Source organism: Pezoporus wallicus, unplaced genomic scaffold (assembly GCF_028554395.1).
Source record: "Pezoporus wallicus isolate ANWC-B61680 ecotype Strahan unplaced genomic scaffold, APGP_CSIRO_Pwel_v1 contig_6428, whole genome shotgun sequence".
In the NCBI taxonomy this organism is placed as follows: domain Eukaryota; kingdom Metazoa; phylum Chordata; class Aves; order Psittaciformes; family Psittacidae; genus Pezoporus; species Pezoporus wallicus.
Genome location: NW_026639269.1, coordinates 1,923,506 through 1,943,859, shown reverse-complemented (window position 1 = coordinate 1,943,859; position 20,354 = coordinate 1,923,506). Strand labels below are relative to the sequence as shown.

Sequence of the window (20,354 nt, the reverse complement as noted above, 5' to 3'; positions counted from 1 at the left end):
AATTCAGTTTCTCATCTGTATGAATATGTTAACTGACACATTAGTTCATGTTATTTAAAATTCTTATTCAATGCCTAATACATGTAATAATCTGGTTCACAGGAATCTAGCAGTATTTTTAAATAGCCATGGACAGTTAGGTCTGCTGGCTTGTACCATGGTCCAGTCAGAAGCAAACCTAGTCCAATATCAAAGCTCAGGCAAATATCAGCCTGTGGAGTTTTGAGAAAAGTGCCCTACTTTTCTTGCTCAAATGATCACCCAGGGCACCTACAGGGCATTGCAAAGTGTGTTAGACATGTACCTATAAAGCCTTCAAATCAGCGACTAACCATGGTAGTGCAGAGCTCTTCAGGAGTAATCTTTCCTGCTTTGTGGTAATTTTTGCAGCTGTGCTGAGCTCCATGTTGTTACAGTTCATTTGTTCCCCAGCTGTTTTGGGTAGATCTACATGCACTCCTGTGCTACATTTAAATAGGAAAAATCAAAGAATATGTAGAAATGATACCTCATGAAATCACTGCAAAGAGTTTTCAAACAGCAGCCAGAAGTTCTTATTCTAACCTGTTCCTGAGGAATTTTATGTGTCTCCACTCCATCCTACTGTTAATTTTTCTATATTAGGTCCATGAGGACACTATTAATGTGTCTGCAAAGTCTGGGGAGAGGGGTTTTATTACCTTTGGTCACCTGAAGTTCACACTGATCTGTAGATTATGTTTATATTCACTTTGCAAAGCAGTCATATTTTGAAATCACTGGTGATCACAAATATATAAAGCATGGGAAAGCACACATTTATATATGAAAATGCAAACAGTTAAAGAAGTTCATCGGTTATTCTTTGATTTGCATAAATCAATGCATGCATAGACATAGACATTTAAAAGCTCTCCTTATTTCACAATTGCTTTGATATCATGCTAATGAAACAGTTTGATGTGAATACTGAAAAGTACATCTAATATCAAAATTCTGGTTTGATAGGTCTTGGTTTAATAGATGTCTCAACATCAACCACTGTTGAAGCAACATTAAGGTAGATAAATTACACATGCCAAAGTAAGTCACGCACTTATAGATGCTGTGCTTTTCCCTTGATGTTCACTTATCAAATTCATACATGCAAAAATTTTGTCATGCATCGACAGTCATCAGGTGAAGCAACTTGCTTTTTGTCTAGTTCTGAAGTTGAGTTGATTGGCACTAAAGAGACCTAAATGCTGCTTAGGATTTAAATGTTATTTCTCCTCAATTTTTTTTTTTTTCTTTTAGTAGAAATATACTGGGATACAGTATACAGTAAAGCTCATTGTGCTATGCCATAAACTAGGTATGAAAATAAATGAGAGCAGGAGGAAAGGCAGGTGTTGAATGCACACTATTATTAACTGTAAATGAAATCTCAGCTTCACACTTTAAAGCCACAAGAGACCTTTCCTTCACTGAACACCCAGCTGCATTTGATTTACAGATTTCAGATCTTCCACATCCCTGGTGGAGCCAGCTTCTTTGGCATGATTAAAAATTGCACCCAGCTAACAGTCCAAGTCTGTTAAACTGCTGCACACTCTCACTGTCTCATGTGCTTCTGGGGCAGTTTCAAAAGTGCCACCATATCACATGATAAAGCAGGATTAGCAGGAAAAGGACAGTAGGGAAAACAGAAAGGGAGGAATAACCTCCGCAAATATAAACCTATGCAATAGCTCTGCGTCACAAGCAGAGACTTTCCTTATGCCAGAGACTCTCACAATGCTCATTGCACTGACTAGCAGAAACCACAACTGCTTTGCAATCTGCAGGCTCTGTCATGCCTTTCAGTTTTGTCCCGGGGCTTTTTTCCTGGAATTTCTACGATTTCATTTTCTTTTTGATTCATTAAGTAGTACTGACAGGGTGTAGCAACACTGTACAGCTGGGCTTGGCACAACAGTTCCTCTTGGATTATTTGATTTTTAAAAGAACTATTCATGACAATTGCTACTTTGTGCTGATCTAAACCTCTCATTTTCAATTAACATTTTCCAAGCAGTTCAAGTCACCCTGCCATGGCCAAGCTGTTAGGAAAATATCTGACACAACTTGATCTGGCAGACCAGGCTGTAATTTTGTGCTGTGAACAAATACATCAATAAACTGTGATAGCCTTTCAGTGATGGGCAGAGCTCAGATATGAGCAAAATGAGGCACAAAGGAAGCACAGTGCAGAGATAAGATAAAAGAGGCTGAAAAGCCTTCTACATCTCTGATGTCTTCTAGCTCTTCATTTTGCATAGCAGCTCCTTTTGTTTTCACCTACCTGATGCATGCTTTTTGATCAGCTTTCCTTTCCTCCCCCTTCCCATTCTTGCGACTTATCCTTAGGTTTAAAGTGTGACTGGTTCCCAAGCCCTCCTGCAGAAATCACTGTTGTTGCTTATTCTCACTCCACTGGTGGAAGACAAACAGCAGGAGTGTGGCTGATCCATTGAGTGTGAGACTTTCATATTTGCAGTAGCTCATGTTGTAGGGAGACTTTTGTTTGGCTGGGATTTTTATCCTCATGTCCTGTCTAGCACAACAAGATCAAAGTAAAAACGAAAGGGAAGAAGCAAGAGACTGTCCTTGTCCTCCCTTTCTGGCTCTTGGCCCCGAAGTCCCTACTCAGGCTGGGCTCTGCTGTGCCTTTGGACTGGTGAGTGCAGGCTCATGGGGTGTGGGGAAGACAGGCGGGACACGGTGCTTGGGAATCAGCTGTCACTGGAACAGCCAGTTCACATCAATCAGATTAGACTGCTTCTAGCTCAGCCCTGCACCTAAAATCACCAGAATTCTATTCCTTTCAGTGGGAATACATATGGATTTACATTAACATGGGTGCATAGAACGTGGTTTATGTTTATTTTTGACACACTAGTGTTTCATGTGAGCTTCAAAAATAAGTGCACCAAATGTATTTCAGGGCCACTGGACACAAATCCAGTTTCAGCACTGTTTTCCCCCACTCATGAATAAAGTATTTGATTTTTATGCTAAAGGATTCCTCCAGCATCTTCCCCGTAATATAGAACACATTGCTAGCAATTCGATATAGTAGGATTTGGTCTTCGATATTGTCACTATCAATACAAAATCAGTTCCTTTTCAAACATTTTTCTTACGCAGTACATTTATTTTACTAGCCTTGTGCAACATGGATGTGGTTTTTCCTACAGGGACAAAGAACTATTAGAAAATAAGCATGCACTAAGAGTACCTTGGGTTTGATGTTTTCATGGTCAGGAGGCAGGGAAAAAGACTGTGGTGAAGTCGGCTCTCTGGGTCTTGATGGTAGTGTGCCTGATGACTTGTCTGAGACAGAAGATCTGCACTTTAACACAGGAGAGGTGGCAGACTGCTCAGGTCTTGGGGAGCAGGAATTAGACCTATAACTTGTGCACACCAGTGAAGAATTAAGTTGCAGCGGATAGGAATTAAAACTACCGGTTTGTGGAACCAGTGGGGTAGAATGAGGTCGTGAGAGAGAACACTGCTCTGAGGTGCTTGAAGGGGTAGGAGAGGAGACACTTATCTCCTGAACAGACCTTTGGGGAGAATCTGATTTAGGTCTGGAAGCTGGATACAAAAGACTTGGGGAAGGAGATGTGTGTATTTCTCGGGTGGGGGAGAATACACCACTAAGACTAGTAGAAGAAAGCAAAGGATATGACCGGCAGGTAAAAATGGGTGAGTAAGTGTGTACCCTCTGAGACTTCTGAGGTGTCCGGGACCCGGAAGCAGCATGCTGCACCCCTCCTGGGGAAGGAGAGGTAGGGTGTGCATGGGAAAAGTGTGCGGGGGGATGAGGAGGAGGCAGTGTGGACTGCAAACCTGGAGAGGCAACTGATTTTCTATGGGAGAGGATGGGAGATGTCAGAGGACTTTGGGAATCTGGAGAAAGTGTTCTGCCTGGAACATGGCTTCTAGGAGAAAGGGACCCTGCCTGAGGGGTGGGATGAGGCTTGGAGGGTAAAGACTGATGCTGAGCCCACCCTGAAAGCCAATGCTCCTCTCTACTGGGAAAATCTGGCCTTATAGGAGGGCTTGAAACAGATTTCTTGGGGGTTGGAGAAGTCGTTTTGGACTTTTGATCTATTGCAAACATTGAAGAACTAAGGGGGCTAGGAGAAAACGTGGGACAAGAAGCAGGAGAAAGTGGTCGTCGCTGGGAAGAGCCTGATCTTAAAATAGCAGTTAAGAGGGTCAGTCTGGTTGGCAGAGGGGATCTGGCTCTTGACTTCGCTAAATTTCCTCTAGATGACATTGGTGTGAAAGGCTCATTTATGCTACATATGGTAGAAGAGGAGTCATAAACAGAGGGTGGAGACAAAGGTTTAGGGCTAGGACATAATGAATGTGTTATTATATGTACAGGGACAGGAGATAAAGCATTCAATCTTTTGGAAGAACTGGGGGATAAAGACTGAGCTGAAGATCCTTGAATTACAGCTGAACGTGAAGGACTGGGGGAAAGACTTGGACTCTTTACTGGAGCAGAGGATGTGGTGAAGCCTCCCATTTTGCAAACACAGCCAGAGGTAAAGAGACTTGATGTTTGAAGGTTATCATACAACTGAGGAGTGGAATAAAAACTGTCTGATGTAGAAGAGGTTATTTTAAACACAGAAGGAGGTGAACTATGGGGAGCACAAGCAGACTGAAAGTACAGAGATGAATCTTGTTTAGAAAACCCAGTTGCTGGCTGCCAGTTGTTACAGGAGTCTTCCAACGAAGAGGCTTGATTCAAGTTAGCCTTGGCACCACACGCTACTTTCTGGTTAATTGGAGAAATTAAGTGGACAGCAGGTGGTTTAGAGGAAAGATGATCAGAGATGGAAAGAGTAGAAATTAACTGGAGAAAAAAGAAAAACAAAAATGTTAAAATAGGTGAAACCTGGGAACTGTTAAGCACCCCACATTTCAGTCCTGTGGTCATGCATATAGTGTTTTCATTAGTACTGCTCTGTGGGTTAAAAGCACAGGGCTGTCTTAAATTTAGGGATATAGCCTGATGGATAAAGCTCTCAGGGGAGGTGACAGATGAGTTGTGTGCTAATTTATTCAGACCTCAGTTTTGTTGACATAAACAAGTTTCAAGGCTACTGTATTTTTCATTTCAGGTAAAACCCAAGACAGTTGTTCCATCAGTGTCCAGAATCATGTGATAACCATTCCCATTGTATAATTACAACAGAAAGTAAGAAAAATGCAATATTGTCCCATCTCACCTAACCAGTTCAGTGGAAATGAGCCTTTCTGTAAACGAGATTCAAGTCAAGTACTCATTTTCTTACTCAGTAAATAACACCTTCTGAAGCACTGTGATATCGGAACAAGAAATTTGCTCAGAACTACTTAAATCAGACATCCAGTTTGTTTTCCACTTTTCTTGTCGTTCACAGAGCAGTGCATTTGACAGGCACATAAGAGTCCTTATCCCCTTCTCCACAGTCTTGCAATACACTAACAAAACAGTAATGAGCTCTTTCATGGGTGCCTTTTTTCTTAGGTCTATTCTAATTAGGATTTTTCAAAACTAATTAGAGTGTACAAGTATATTATCAACCGTTTATACAGTTTTATGCTTCTAAAGAAAGAAATTCTCTCAAAATCTTCCAAGTTCTCATAATGCTGATATTAAAAACTGGGGTATACACAATATGAATAGAACATATCAGTATGAAATAGTAAGCTAAGTCAACTGTAAAAACAAAAGGTTAGAAATTATCACCTAACTTTTGACAGAGCATTTTGAAAGCAAGGACATTTACTCTAATCCCTACAAACTTCATATAAACACACCTATTTATTTACTGTTTGATACTCTGAAAATATTATGCAATTCTGTAACAGACAATTATACCCTTTAATTTCTACAGACATGACTTGTACAATACTGTGGCTCAGCTTATGAATTATATTTTTAATACAGATATCTTCCCCGTAAAATAAAGGAATTATTATGATGATTATGGTTATTATTTTTATGTCACACAGTATTAATACATCACAAAACAAAAAGTAGAACAAATCAAATAATAGTTTTAAAGTGAGAAGAAGATGTTAGAAGAATCTCTAACAGAAGAGCAAGATTTGATATTTTTAACAGCTAACCTATATGTAAAAGGCTAAATATGGCTTATATATTCAGATCAGAACCCTATTAGGCAAGCTCTCCCTGCTAAAAGATACTCTATAAATAGAAAGCATTGTAAACTGAAGATACTATCTGTATAAGATAACGTCAGAAAAGCTGAGGCTATCCCTTGATTTATAGAAATATAAGCCAACAACCAGAATGCCTTTACAACCACACTGATTTGCCCTTATTTTATACATGCATTAAGGTGTCCCATTTTGAAGCCAAAAGCCAATAGCTATATACAGGGCAAACATCAGAATATGAAAATTAATAACAATGATATTGTATCATAAATTCTATTGGATTAAGAAATTGTAACCCTATTTGAAAAAGCTGCTAATTAAGAATAAGAAAAAATATTGGAAAGTGAGAATAATTTACCAACATTTAAGCATTCTGAAAAAATATTCTTAAATATGTCACAAAACATAACACTATTTAATAAGTTAAAAAGCAGCCTGGTAATACATCTGATTGGTAAACTGGAGTAGCCTCCTGAATCTAATAATGAGTTCTGGATGTTGATCAACTAACAAAGCAGGACAGGGGAATGAAATCTTTATTCCAAAATAAAATAGATAAATTTTCCTTACAAGGAAAATGGATTAAAAGAAAATAAGGAACTAGTATGAAACTGCATAATGAACGAGCAGGATGTGCAATGACTTCTAATTAATTAAAAATTAATAAGAAAGATTTATAAGCAGCTAGGAAAATATTCATGGTAGCAGATGATGAATTTGCTCCTGTGAGTATGATAAAAACATTTTGCAGCAGTTTGAACATCACTGAACATTTACATCCTGAGATAATGAAGCCATTATTCAAGTCTTCTGAAAAGATTCTGCTCTTGTATTACAGTATTAACTACACCTATAGATGATCACCCTCTTATTTACAGGATCAGAGAATCATAATCAAAGTTGTTTGGAAGTGACTTCTTGAGGTCATCTAGTCCAGCCTCCTACTCAGAGCAGGGCTGTCACCAACACCAGCAGGTCAGGTCAGCTGTGGTTGCGACTCATCAAGTACCTAAACCCCTAATGGAGAGACGGCTCCAGGGACCCTGGGCAGCCTGCATCAGTGCTGCACCACCTCCCAGTGAGGAAGATTCTCCACGTGTCCAGCTGGGACCAGACCTACCATGCTTCAAGTTACAGACATTGCTGTCTCATGTGCCACTGCAGACAGGATTTTGGTTCTGTCATCCCTGCAACTGCCCTACAAGTAGTTGTGGGCTGTTTCAAGATGCCTCCTTGGCTGCCTCTTGGTAGAAATCAACAAAGCCAGCTCTCTCAGTCCCAGCTCATATGTGCCTGTCCTGGGTTCAGCAGTAGCAGTCATTTTTTCTCCTTAGTAGCTGGTGCAGTGCTGTGTTTTTGACTTTCGGCCTGGGAATGGTGCTGATAGCACCGGTGTTTTTAGTTACTGCTCAAATGTTTGGTCTGACCAAGGACTTTCTGAGCCTCATGCTCTGCCAGGGAGGAGGGGAAGCCGGGAGATGGCAGAGACAGGACACCTGACCCAAGCTAGCCAAAGGGGTATTCCATACCACAGTACGTCGTGCCCAGGATGTAACTGAGAGTTACCTGGAAGGGGTAGGACTGCGGGGTAGGACTAGGTATCGGACGGTGCTTGGTCGGGCTGGGGGGGGAGTTATTGGTCGGTGGGTGGTGAAGTGTTGTATTCTTTTCCCTTGTTATTTCCTTTATCATTATTATTGGTGGTAGCAGTAGTGGTTTGTGTTATACCTTAGTTACTAAACTGTTCTTATCTCAGCCCGTGGGAGTTGCATTCTTTTGATTCTCCTCCCCATCCCTCCGGAAGCAGCGGGAGGGCAAGAAGGGAGGGGAGAGAGAGAGCGACTGTGTGATTTATGGCTGACTTTGTTTAAACCACAACAGTGCCTCTGCCAACTTTATGGCTTTGTGATGGATCCCCATTCCCTTCTTCATGTCTCTTGAATCTGGGGTGACTGGCCACAAAACTGAGCATGGTTTCACAGGTGCAGCCTCACCAGTGCCCATAAGTGAGATATAATGACTTGACAAGTGGAATTTGTTTTGCCCTTTTTTTCTTTTTCTGTTCAGTTTCTCTGCTGGTTTAAAACATTTCTGTAGTTGTATTGGGTTAGTGCAGAGCGGGTGAATGACCAAAGTAGACCTGCGTTTCTTTGGTCTGTGGTTCAACTGCAAGCCTTTTTCTCTTCCTAGGCTCACCACAGATATGCATTTCCTGAAAATGTATGAAGAAAGTTGAAATAGGTGTCGATATTACCTTAGGACAAAGGAATCAGGGAACTTGAAAAAGATCTTTATGCTTCATGGATGATGATCCCAGAAATATAAAAGAGGTCATAGTTCAAGTATTGAGCCTTGCCCAGGAGATCTTTGGATTTGAAGCAGCAGAGCTGAGCTGGGTACAAGGCAAGTGGTCTTGTGAGATCACATTGCTTTGGAAGGGCACAAAAATATGTGGCTACTTATACCAACAAGGCCCTGAGACATGTGCTGGTCAAAAAGGAAAAGGGAGAGTGTGACAAACTGAGGGGCAAAAAGGCAAAACTCATGTCTGAGAGCAGAACTGATTCAATGTAGAACTTGTCCTGAGGCTAGTTAGCCATGCTTTGATCTCAGTAGAATTTGATAATTGGACAAAAAATATTCCCTACAAAGCCTGTGACCTGAGAACCAGAAAGTCAGAAAGAAGCACTGGAGACTGTGGAAAACTTGACAAAATCTCTGGAGACTTGAGACAGAAAGCTTAAAAAAACCTATAGGACATTATTTTTTTGTGTATAGTCCTACAAAAAATCCACCCGGTTTCTGTGACACCTTTTAAAGAAACCACCCAAGTAAGCCTGGGAGAATCTGTACACTGAACATTGATGAAATAAATTTGTATTTCCCAAGGACGGTTATTCTTTTACAGGCTGTTTCCTCTACACGGATTTATCTGTGCCCTTATACCTTCCTCAGGTAAAATTCCACTGAGTTCACTGGGAGTTTTTCAGAAGAAATGGACATTTCATAATGGTATGAATCCAAAACCAGAGTGGATTTATTATTCACAATTTCCTCAATCAAAAATTCACACTGAATTTGATGAAAATTTGAGTACCACAAATATTTCAACACAAGATAGGAAGTCCTATTCATTTTCAGAGACAAAGTAGCCATGCTTAAATTTTATTTTTTTGAAGTATCAATGAAGAATTGCATTTTCAAATGATGAAAAGCCTGTCAAGGTCAAAAAAAAAAGTCTGAATTTATTCCATGTATGAAGGATATTGCAATTTTGCTAGAGACAGAGATTTCCTCTGCGTATACACCCTTGAAAACCATCCATGTTATTTCCAAGATGGGAGACATTAACTTTTCATGCAGCAAATTGTATTGATGCATTTTGAAAATGAAACATTTTAAAGATCTTTTTTGAATTGTCCCAGTGACAACTTAAAATTTAAATAAATCAATAAATGTACCCTAAAAACATCAGCATAAAAAGGGCTTTCATATTCATTAGTTCTTTACACTTGTGCAAAGGCAGTGCTAACTAACAATCAGAATAACAGATTATTCTTTTTTTGCAGCCTCTTTACCATAAAGAGTTGCATCAGGTGCTGAAAACAAAAACTGGGCCTGGGAAGTCTGATGGCACTAATTCAAATAATCTACAGGCTCCACTGATTTCAGTACATTTAGCCTAGCTAGGAATCTAAAATCTTCTGATTAACTTGCTGTGAGATGAGCTGCTCTTAAAGGAAAGAACAAAAAGTCTGCATTACCTGTTCCATGTGTACACCAAAGCCATGGAGAGAGGCAGCAAGTCAGAAGGGCTGGGAAAATACTTTAGAGTCCAAACGTGACAGGAATGGCCAACAAAAATGCTAACTAAAAAATAAATTGGCCAAGCTGCTTTGCAAAGTGAGTCAGTGTCCATGTCCTGAAAGCTTTAGTAAGCAAAGGTTAGCTCTGTAGTTTAAAGAACAGGTTACCTGATGTTTTTGTGGATCCACAGTGCTATGGGAAAGTGCAGCACCTGGAATGTGCTCATCTCCAGGAGGTTTCCCTGCCCCAATTCCAGGAGAAACATGGGATGTGGCCAGCAGCTGAGCGCTGATGGCACCATAGCCATTGGAAGGCCGAAGAGCGTTGTTCGAGGCAGCAGCTACTTCATCTTCTTCACCGGAGTCCGTAATCAGGATAAACTCAGCCTTAAAAAGGTCATTCTCCTGCATTTCTCCTTTGCTCAGATTACACCCCGGGGACTGGAAAACCGTTCGGATGCTGTCTGTATGGACGGCCGACACGCAGTCTTTTCTGGCCCCACTCTTTAAGGCCAGTTCATCAGAGACTGCATTAGACTGCAAAAGGTACAAGGAAAAAAATCCCAATTAGCTGCATTTTATTCGTGCTTCCCAAAATGCAAAGTAGTTTTAACTTGCAGTGGTGGCTGGCAGTGCACTACCAAAGGTGCAGAGGGCAAACGAAATTTGGGCATCAACACCGAGCAGAAACAATCTGCCAGGGAGCCCCCCATTTCCAGCTCCCCAGCCGACGTTGCGGGGCTTCTTTCCCAGCATCTCACAGAACAACGGGACTCTGAACACAGCAGTGGCCCAAGCCTGGGGCTGGTTCAGGAACTGAAAAGGAGGGTGCAGTTAAGCCAAATGAGCTGTCATAGCAGACTATGCCAGACACAATGGGAAGGCATCCCAACCGTGGGATCCATGGGAGCAGACAATGCTCCTCAGAGGAGTCTGACAGAAAAATCTGGGACAAAACTTATACATATTAATGAAGAAACAAAGGCCTTTGTGCCAGGTCATCCTCTGAAGACAGCAGACAAAGAATCTGAGGTCAGAGAGCATTACTGTATCTTCAAGTTTGTCAGCACAGGCTACAATTGTTCTTCATATTTTCTGCAATTTCCACTCCCATTGTGTAACTTCTCAAGCATGCTTTGGATGAGAGTGGGAGTAGCGCAAGCTGGGCATGTGACACATCACAAAATCATTCTGTATTGAAACTGCTAAGGTAAGTCATATTTCTCTTGCAGCAGGAATCAGGTGAAAAGACAGGAATATTGTGGACTGCGAGAGAAAGACTGTAGATGGGGCTTGTTTTTTAATCCAGGTGGAGGACTATAGTAATTACAAATTTCAACTTCACTTGCAGTTCCATGAGTTCTTGGAGCTCAGTTCTTGAAAAAAATATTGGACTATAATGGGGGAAATGACTATGGAGGTGCTATTTAAATTACCTGATGTTGGTTTGGTTTTTAAAATATTGTTCAGATTCTAGACATTTTAGAAGAAGGAATAAGCTATGTTATGAAGGCCTCACTACTGCTCACTTGCCAGGAAAGTTTTCTCTGCCTACAGGGAAATACAGGGAAACAGATGTGAGGAAAACCTGATTCTGCTTTACCGTTACTTACAGCAAAACCAACATTGAGTGGCTGGAAATGTAATTAATAAGTTAAACATCCTGAGGATAATATTGCAATGCATGTCTCTTCAAGCACATCCATTCTCTGCCCAGACCTAATCTGGTTTTAGACAGACAGGACACTCAAAATGCTGGAGCATGCTCAGGTCAGAAGTCTATGAACTCCTGTGAAAAGTTTATGACACAGAAGAGCATCCAGAACTGCAGCACCAGCAATGTCTTAGAGAAGGAGCTGTTTTACAAAAGCAGAATCACCATAAGCATTAATATTAACCAGAGGGCTGCATTTTCTTTTCAAGCAGCGTGGAATAAAACAAGAGACTGTTAAGTGTTGGGAGGCAGAAAGTAGTAACAAACACTGTGAGCTTACCAAAGGAAGAAGTACCAGCAGTCCTGGGCTGGTGGCTTCACTGTCGTAAGTAATCATGGGGATAAGTTTCCAAACACAAAAAACAAGCTTCCACTTTGACACACTCTATGCAGCTATGAAAGGGATTGGCATCTTTGCTGGAAGCCACAACACAGGAATTTGATGAAACCAGGATCCCATGACCAATTCTTGGTCAATTCCTATGTGATAAAACTCCTTGCACACCACCTTTGCTCCTATGAAGATCAGGAAGGAATCCCAGTTTGTCTGCCAAGAATATAGCCTTGCATGACTGACAGAAGGGAGTATCAAGATGGGCAAGGTTTTCCTTCCAATACAAACTCTGCCAAAGGCAAAACAAGGTATTGAGCAGGTATCAGCCTTCCCCAGCACAACAATTCTCCATCTCTGGTAGGCTTGGTAATTAAAATCAAGAACAAGCCAAGGAACAGTTCAAGGGAAAGGGCAGGAGTTCAATGATGCTCAGAATAAAATCATCTTTGTCTTTGAAAAGGTGGAAAAATTAGTGCAAACAGAAATCTACCTTATTTATAATTTCTTGATTGCTCAGATCCTTTGATTCCTCTGGAATTGTCACAAGGAACTTAGAGACATCCACAACCTCACAATGAGTTGGAAGTCGTCCAATGGATGGTACAAATGTGAAGGTCAGAGGTTTGGTTCCAGATTCTTCAGAAGTCACCTAAAAAAAAATCATAATTAGTTCAACTTTTTTATCCAAATAAAGAAAATTTTAGTCAGAGTTGAAAGAACATGAATTATCTACTTAACTTACAAACATATTATTAACTATACCAGTCATTGTGGGCTTTTTATTGGGTCACAGTATATTTTTTTAACATGTATATATATATATATCTCTGAGAACGGAGACCTTGGGACCACTGTAGGAGAGGATCAGGTCTGAGATCATCTTAAAAACCTGAATGTGCATAAGTACATGGGTCCTGATGAAATCCATCCAGAGGTCCTGAAGGAGCTGGCAAATGAAGCTGCTAAGCCACTGGCCATCATATTTGAGAAATCATGGCAGTCAGGTGAAGTTCCCGACTACTGGAAAAACAGAAATATAACCCCCATTTTCAAGAAGAGGAAAATGGATGACCTGGGGAACTACAGACCAGGCAGTCTCACCTCTGTGCCTGGCAAAATCTTGGAGCAGATTCTCCTGAAAGGCACGCTAAGGCACATGAAAAACAACAAGGTGCTTGGTGATGGGGGCTTGAGCACCTCCTGTATGAAAACAGGCTGAGAAAGTTGGGGCTGTTGAGCCTGGAGAAGAGAAGGCTGCTTGGAGACCTCACAGCAGCCTTCAGGTATCTGAAGAGGGCCTACAAGGATTCTGGAGAAGGACTCTTCATTAGGGACTACAGCGATAGGACAAGGGGTAACGGGTTCAAACTTAAATAGGGGAAGTTCAGGTTAGATATAAGGAAGTTCTTTACTGTGAGGGCAGTGAGGCACTGGAATGGGTTGCCCAAGGAAGTTGTGAATGCTCCATCCCTGGTAGTGCTCAAGGCCAGTTTGGATGGAGTCTTGGGTAACATGGTTTAGTGTGTGGTGTCCCTGCCCACGGTAGGAGGGGTAGAATTAGATGATCTTAAGGTCCCTTCCAAACCTAATTATTCTATGATTCTATGATATTAAAGCCTTCTTTACCAGACAAAATTGTCTCGATTTTGCCAAACAACATACTATATATATTAGTGGTATGGCACAGCAGACAGGAGAAAATTTGTTCAATAATTTGTTATTCTTTCCATTTTCCATACCAGCATCAGAAAACCATATTCCATTCATTTCAAGGCTGTTTTTATCTTTGTTTAGCTCCACTTTAATAGAACAACAATGTAATTATACCACTGTATCTGGACATATTGCAGCCTCAAGAGTATTTGTTTAACAACTTTAATTGGAAAAACCTCTGCTCTGCAAAAAGAATACAAAACTTGTTTACGTTTTCCAATGCAAATGCAGCTAATTCTGAACAACATCTGGGGTGAATTCTGATTCAAGGAAAGGATCTTATCCTGATTTCTTCAGGTCATTCAGCCACATGCACGATCTAATTGCATGTCTGTCTGCTTATTTCTCTCTCTCCATCTTGCATTCTTGCTAAGACTGTGTGTGTGGAGCCTGAATGCACTGAAAGAAAAGACTAAGAGAAAGCAATTTAACCTAAATGTTCAATTTTACCACAGTGCTCCCCCATCTATTCCATCTCCTTCACCGGAGATACTGAACAGGGAAAAAAGTCCCTACCATGGTAAAATCTCTCAGCTGTTTTGCCAGGTATCAGGGAGTAGAACTACAAAGGTCTTGGCAAGGTAAATAGAAGGAGCTACATCCCAGACCACCAAACCCGACATGTTGACATCCTCACTACTTGATGTAAAAAATCCTTCTTTCTGATTCAAAACTGTGGAATGCATAGATTTCCACTCTTTTTTTTTTTTTTTTTTAATCATCTGATTTAAAGCTTATGGCAGTTAATTGTGTTTTCAATGAACTCTAATATGCAGAGCTTTGAACTGGAATGAATCATACAGAAAAACAGGACTATTTCTTGGTCTCTGGCTTTTGCTTGCTTGTTTAAAGTAAAACAGATTGGAGAACTATGGCTCTCATTATGCTTCTTTGTAATTTGCGTCCATAAGTAAGTAGCAATTACAAAACAGAGTGGAATTATAGAATACATTCACATTATTCTCCTTATATATATCCTTGTGGCTGGAACATTAAAATTATAGACATAGATTTCCAGTTTTTAAAAAAAAAAAACACATATCTAAACAAATATTCATTAATTCCACTGACAGCTGTCTCCTGGAGGGCTTATGCAAAACAGGGACAGGTTATTTCTACAAACACTACCAAGTGCTCTTTTCTCTACAATTTAGAACTCTGGTCTCTCAGGCAAACCCTGAACAAATTTCCGTGTGTCCTCCTCTAATTCTGAAACAATGAGGTGTTTTGATGTCTGCAAGTGGCAGCTGAGTTCCAAAATCACACCTTTCTATTCACAAACTTACATGAGCAGGTTACATTACACTGCAGGCTTGCTACTCAGCTAGAAGCAAGAGGATCTCCTACTTTCCTCACCCTCCACTTCACACAAGTGGCCAAGCACTGGAGTACATGATGCAGGGCCTGAATCAGTAGCAAAAGACTGATTGTTAAATGCTTCATCGCAGGAGGATCTCTGGATGTTATTTTATGTGAGTGAGAAACAACATAGCTCTGTCCTTCCCTCAACACCCAAGGTACCTGAATCTGATCATTGCTTTTCATAAAGAAGCATCACAGGTTTTAAATATTAATAGCCAGCACATTAAACACTTATTGCTTGCTCCTGATATAAGTCAGCAGAGTAACATCAGTACTCAAGGACATGCTCACTAGGAGGCAGTCACCAGTCCCTATAATGCAGCCAGGGATAGAGCCTCCACCCAAGGACCTGCTGCACCCAGAAGTACTCCTGAAGAAGCAGGATTGCCTGAGCACAAGCAGGAGCATCCATCATATTAGCATCAGCGATTTCTGCACAGCTGACATCCATTACAGTCTTACACAGACCCCAGGTCTCCACTGAAATCAGATGGAGATGGCTTTTGCTTTCCTGCAGATCTGTAGCTGTGCTTTCATCTTCTATCTCTAATTAGGAAATGCAGCTAGTGACTCTGGCTACCTCAGTCATCTTTACTAACATTTTCTCCCTCTACCTCACCCTCTTCTCGTGCTCTTGTTTGACACTTGACAGCAGCCATTCTATATCAGTGAGTATTCTTTATCAGAGCACAAAATATTCCTTGTAAGAAAGGAGAGAGAAGTGTGTAAATAGCAAGCCCGCACACAGATTTGTATGAAAATTTCAGTCAAATGTGGTAGCACTGCTAAACTCACCACACTTTATCTGCATATTTATAATGAGTAAATACAAACAAAAGCCAAGTTACGAGGCTCCAGCCCATTGCACTGCAGTGGAAAGATCTTGCAAGCAGCTAATTCTGTACTGTGTCTTACCCTGCACTTCCAATTTTATTGCTTTGGTGAAAAAAAAAAAAAAAAGAATACATGAAGAAAACTTTGCTGTATTTGGCCTAAACACCTTGTGTAAATAACCATCAAAATTGTTTGCAAGATAAAAATAACATTTGAAAACACATATAAAGATGTGCAAGCTAGAATATCTTTTCAGGTGGGAGGTGCCATTAAAGCATGGCACTATTTATATTCCCCTAGTATATTTTATTTTTCCTAGAGTTTAGAAAGTAAAAACTGACAAATAGAATTACTGCATTTCAGAAAGTTTTGAGTTGCCAGATACTGCATGAGGCAGCGTGCAAGAATGACTTCCTCTTAGGCTCACTCATAGCAAGTAAGAATCAGGAACTTCTAGCAAGTAAAACTTGTCATGCAGTCTAGGCTGCATCACAGAAACCTAGGCAACAAGCAAGTATCACAACGCTAGTTCAGAAAATGCAAACGTTTAAAAAATACATAAAAATACTTTGACATTTTAAAACTTAAATATTAATTAGAAAATATTAAGTAGAAAGAACCATTACATACTTTTTTTAAAAAAAGCTACAGAAAGGATTTTTGCACTTTGTTTAATATACTCATGTCATTTACTGTATATCTCTGGCTGATGTTTTTGTCCTTGAAGAACTGAAAGAAATTAACAGGTTGGATTTTCAGCATTTAATTACACCTGCTGATAGCCACTCTGAATATATAGAGGCAAGGATGGTGAGGAATGTGAAGCTTGAGGGCAGTCATGGCTGCAGTGACCATGAAATGGTGGAGTTTGGGATCCTTAGGGTCCAAGCAGGGTGTGTAGCAAGCTCGCTACCCTGGACTTCAGGAGAGCGGACTTTGGCCTCTTCAGGTTTCTGCTTGGTAGAATAACATGGGATAAAGCCCTGGAGAGAAGAGGGACCAAAGAAAGCTGGTTAATACTTAAAGAACCCCTCCTCCAAGCTCAGGAGCAATGTTTCCCAACAAAGTGGAAGGCAGGATAAAAAACAGGAGGCCTGAATGGATGAACAAGCTTTTGGACAAACTCCAACACAAGAAGGAAGCCTACAGAGGGTGGAAGGCAGCCTTCCAGTACCTAAAGGGGGCCTACAACAAAGCTGGAGAGTGACTATTTACAAGGACAGGTAGTGATGTGAATGGAGTGAGACCCCACCTGCAGTACTGCCTTTAGCTCTGGGGCCTCCAGGGAGTGGACCTGTTGCAGTGAGTCCAGAGGAGGCCACAAAGATGCTGTGAGAGCTTGAGCACTTCTGCTGTGGAGACAGGCTGAGAGATGGGCTTGTTCAGCCTGGAGAAGAAAAGGATCTGGGAAGACCTTAGAACAGCATTTCAGTACTTACAGGAAAGCTGGAGAGGGGCTTTTTACAAGGACACATAGGGACAGGATAAGGGGGAGTTGCTTTAACCTGACAGAGGGAACATTTAGATTAGATTTTAGGAAGAAGTTGTTTACTGTGAGTGTGGTGGGGCACTGCACGGGTTTCCCAAAGAAGCTGTGGCCGCCCCAATCCTGGCACTGTTCAAGGCCAGGCTGGATGGGGCTTGGAGCAACCTGATCTAAGGAAAGGTGTCTCTACCTATGGCAGGAGGGTTGGAATTAGATGATCTTTAAAGTCCCTTCCAACCCAAACCATTCTGTGATTCTGTGATAGGATACATAGCCTTCAAATTCAAACAAATGTAAACATGAAAATTTCTTGCAGGTTATCCTCTTTTCCCCATAACCAGCAGGAACGGTTAAAAGTTCAACGCCGTACATTCCCTGCTGCTGTAATTTACTTGAATCAATAGAGTTACAGTGGCAGAAAAATGCCATATGCTACATCTACTCAAGTTGATACTGATAAATTCTGATTAATATTATATAATCAACTTTATGCACAATGAAATAATTGATTGTTTTTAATTGTATCCTTTCATGTTACTTAGTTCTTTGAAGAATATAAATTGCAGAGTTTAATATAAATAACCTTTGAATATCCACTGGGGTCTATAAACTGCTGCATACACATTGCTGAATAGCTTCAAAAACTTATTCTACATAGCTTCCATGACTTCCTGTACCATCAACTTACAAACAGGTTTGTTGCATAATTAATACCATCTGTTTACAACTGCCCCAGGGATAGTAACTTAAATTATATTAATTATTGCTTTCATTACCACAGCTTCTACAGCCTTTACTTGTAGAGCACATTTTTATTGTCTTAGCTACCTTATGAAGGCAAATGAACCTTCCATTTAATCTCTTGCATGTTCTATATACATTCAGCATACTGCCTATTTTGTAATTTAAATTGAGGTTCCATTGTCAGTGATTGCTTCCCAGGATTTCCTTCTGGAATACAGATTGCTAAAGTGAAATTGAATATGCTGGTTCACATTACCACTTCTTCCACTGATTTGCTAATGTAAGTCATTTCACTAACAAGAAGACACCCTGAGAAAACCTCACTCTTGCAATACCAAGTACTTCCTTTTGAGGCTGTTTATTTATTTGTTTAAAGGATAGATAAAGGAAATATATGCATAAATAATAGCAAAATAATAAGCATGTGCATCTTGATATAGAAACATGTTGACTGAAGCACTGTTTTGGTCAGAGTACAAATTCACATGCTCACAATTCCTGTGTGCTAAATATAACTCTAACACACAGAGAGAGCTAACAGCTCACAAAGTGAGAATAGCTAACACCACTCACCCAGTCAGGGAGAGGGGACATCCGAAAATATGGCTTGGGTTGTGTAACCTTTCCTTAAACTCCTTTCCTGTGCTCAGACTAAAGTCAAAGCACACAGAGACATTATCTCCTCCTTGAGACAAATACTAGTCTACTACAGAACAAAGTATCAGTTGAGATGTAAGAATCTTCAGCATGTCTTCATATCCTGATTTATAGCTATCACAGTAACCTAATATGGATTAGCTGATTATTGTGTAATATGAGCTCTGGCTTATCTAAAACCTTTTACAAAGAGCAGCAGATGATCTGAACACCAACTTTGTGAAATTTCAGGGGAAAAAGCTAAATCCAATCCAAAAGTCCAGGATGAAATTACAGCCCAGATGAATTTTGTGCCAAAATTCCCACTGACAGCTGTGGTCCAGGAACTTCCCCAAGCCCTGTGATGTGCCCCTTGTATCACCTTCAGCAGATCATTTTTCCTTCTTTCAGTACATCAGCACACACTAAAATGCACACACAGACAAGTAATTTTTGAAACTTAATGTGTAAAGCACTAAAAAGAGCAAATGAATGATAGTATAAATTGTAATCTGCTATTTAAAACGCAAAAGCTCATTCAGCTGAAGTGCTTCCTTTCAGTAACAATTTTAATTAGCTCTTTAGCCCAGCAGACTTTATACAGCTGTAATTGCTTTTTCATACTGGTCTACATATATGCAGCTAAGCATGGTGAAAAGTAAGTAAAGATAACCTTTAATTTTCTCCTTTGCAAAGAGGGAGTAAAATACTTTGCCTGTTATGTTTAATTGATTTAATTAAAGCATTTTGACTAAATTATCGTAAAACATTAGACACCAAGGATGACTGGGGTGACCCACACCAGACTGCCTCCAGCCATTTCCTCAGCAGGTAATCACCATTTCCTTCTGTCTGCCTGCATTCATTTTACTGCATGGATCAATCAGAAATTATTCAAAAATATTGCTGTTGATTTTGCACAGGACTTTTTGTAGTATGGCCAGGCTTGTCATCTGGTCTTGCACAGAAGGAAGTCAAGGAAGGGCAGAAGTAGACTGAAAAGTTTGAAGGTTGATTGCAAAATAAAATTAAAGAAAACAAATAAATGTTGCTGTCGTGCATGCACACGGACCACTTATGATATACATTAGCAGTCAGAAGGCTCCCTGGGAAATGGGAGACTTCACACCAAGCCCAGTGCCTGTAGATACATAAAAATTTCTGCACCTAAACTCAAGTCCTTAGAGGGTCATAGGATTTATGAGATCGTATGTAGAGTACGCATACTAGTGCATACACAGAGACATTCACACACTCTGATGTGCATCATATATGCTTATACAATGTCATGCTACTTCCACTCAACAAAAGGGCTGCAGACTGCTTAGTCACATAACAGCAGCAAGGCACTATAGATCCCAGTTTGCCAGTCCTTTTTTGAAAAACTCTATCTCAATTACTCAGTGAGAAACTGAAAGTTAACTTTATTTTTTTTCCTATAAAAGTTTATTGCAATTTCAGTGCTGAGAGTTTCCAGAGTGCTCCTGTCATTCTCACAGCAGTCTGGGAACACAGTTTCATTAATGTGGATAACATAGC

At 40.4% G+C, this 20,354-nt stretch overlaps 1 protein-coding gene across 2 annotated transcripts in view; it reads right to left on the bottom strand.

Annotated features, from left to right (window-relative positions):
* The window catches only part of MLIP (muscular LMNA interacting protein), a 107,949-nt gene that overhangs the window by 51,085 nt on the left and 36,510 nt on the right, over positions 1–20,354 (bottom strand). For both annotated transcript variants that reach the window (XM_057414038.1, XM_057414039.1), the window contains exons 2-4: positions 12,531–12,689; positions 10,161–10,529; positions 3,239–4,873 (exon numbers count right to left, since the gene is read on the bottom strand). In XM_057414038.1, coding sequence (XP_057270021.1) covers positions 3,239–4,873; positions 10,161–10,529; positions 12,531–12,689 — 2,163 coding nt within the window. The remainder of the gene's footprint in view (positions 1–3,238; positions 4,874–10,160; positions 10,530–12,530; positions 12,690–20,354) is intronic.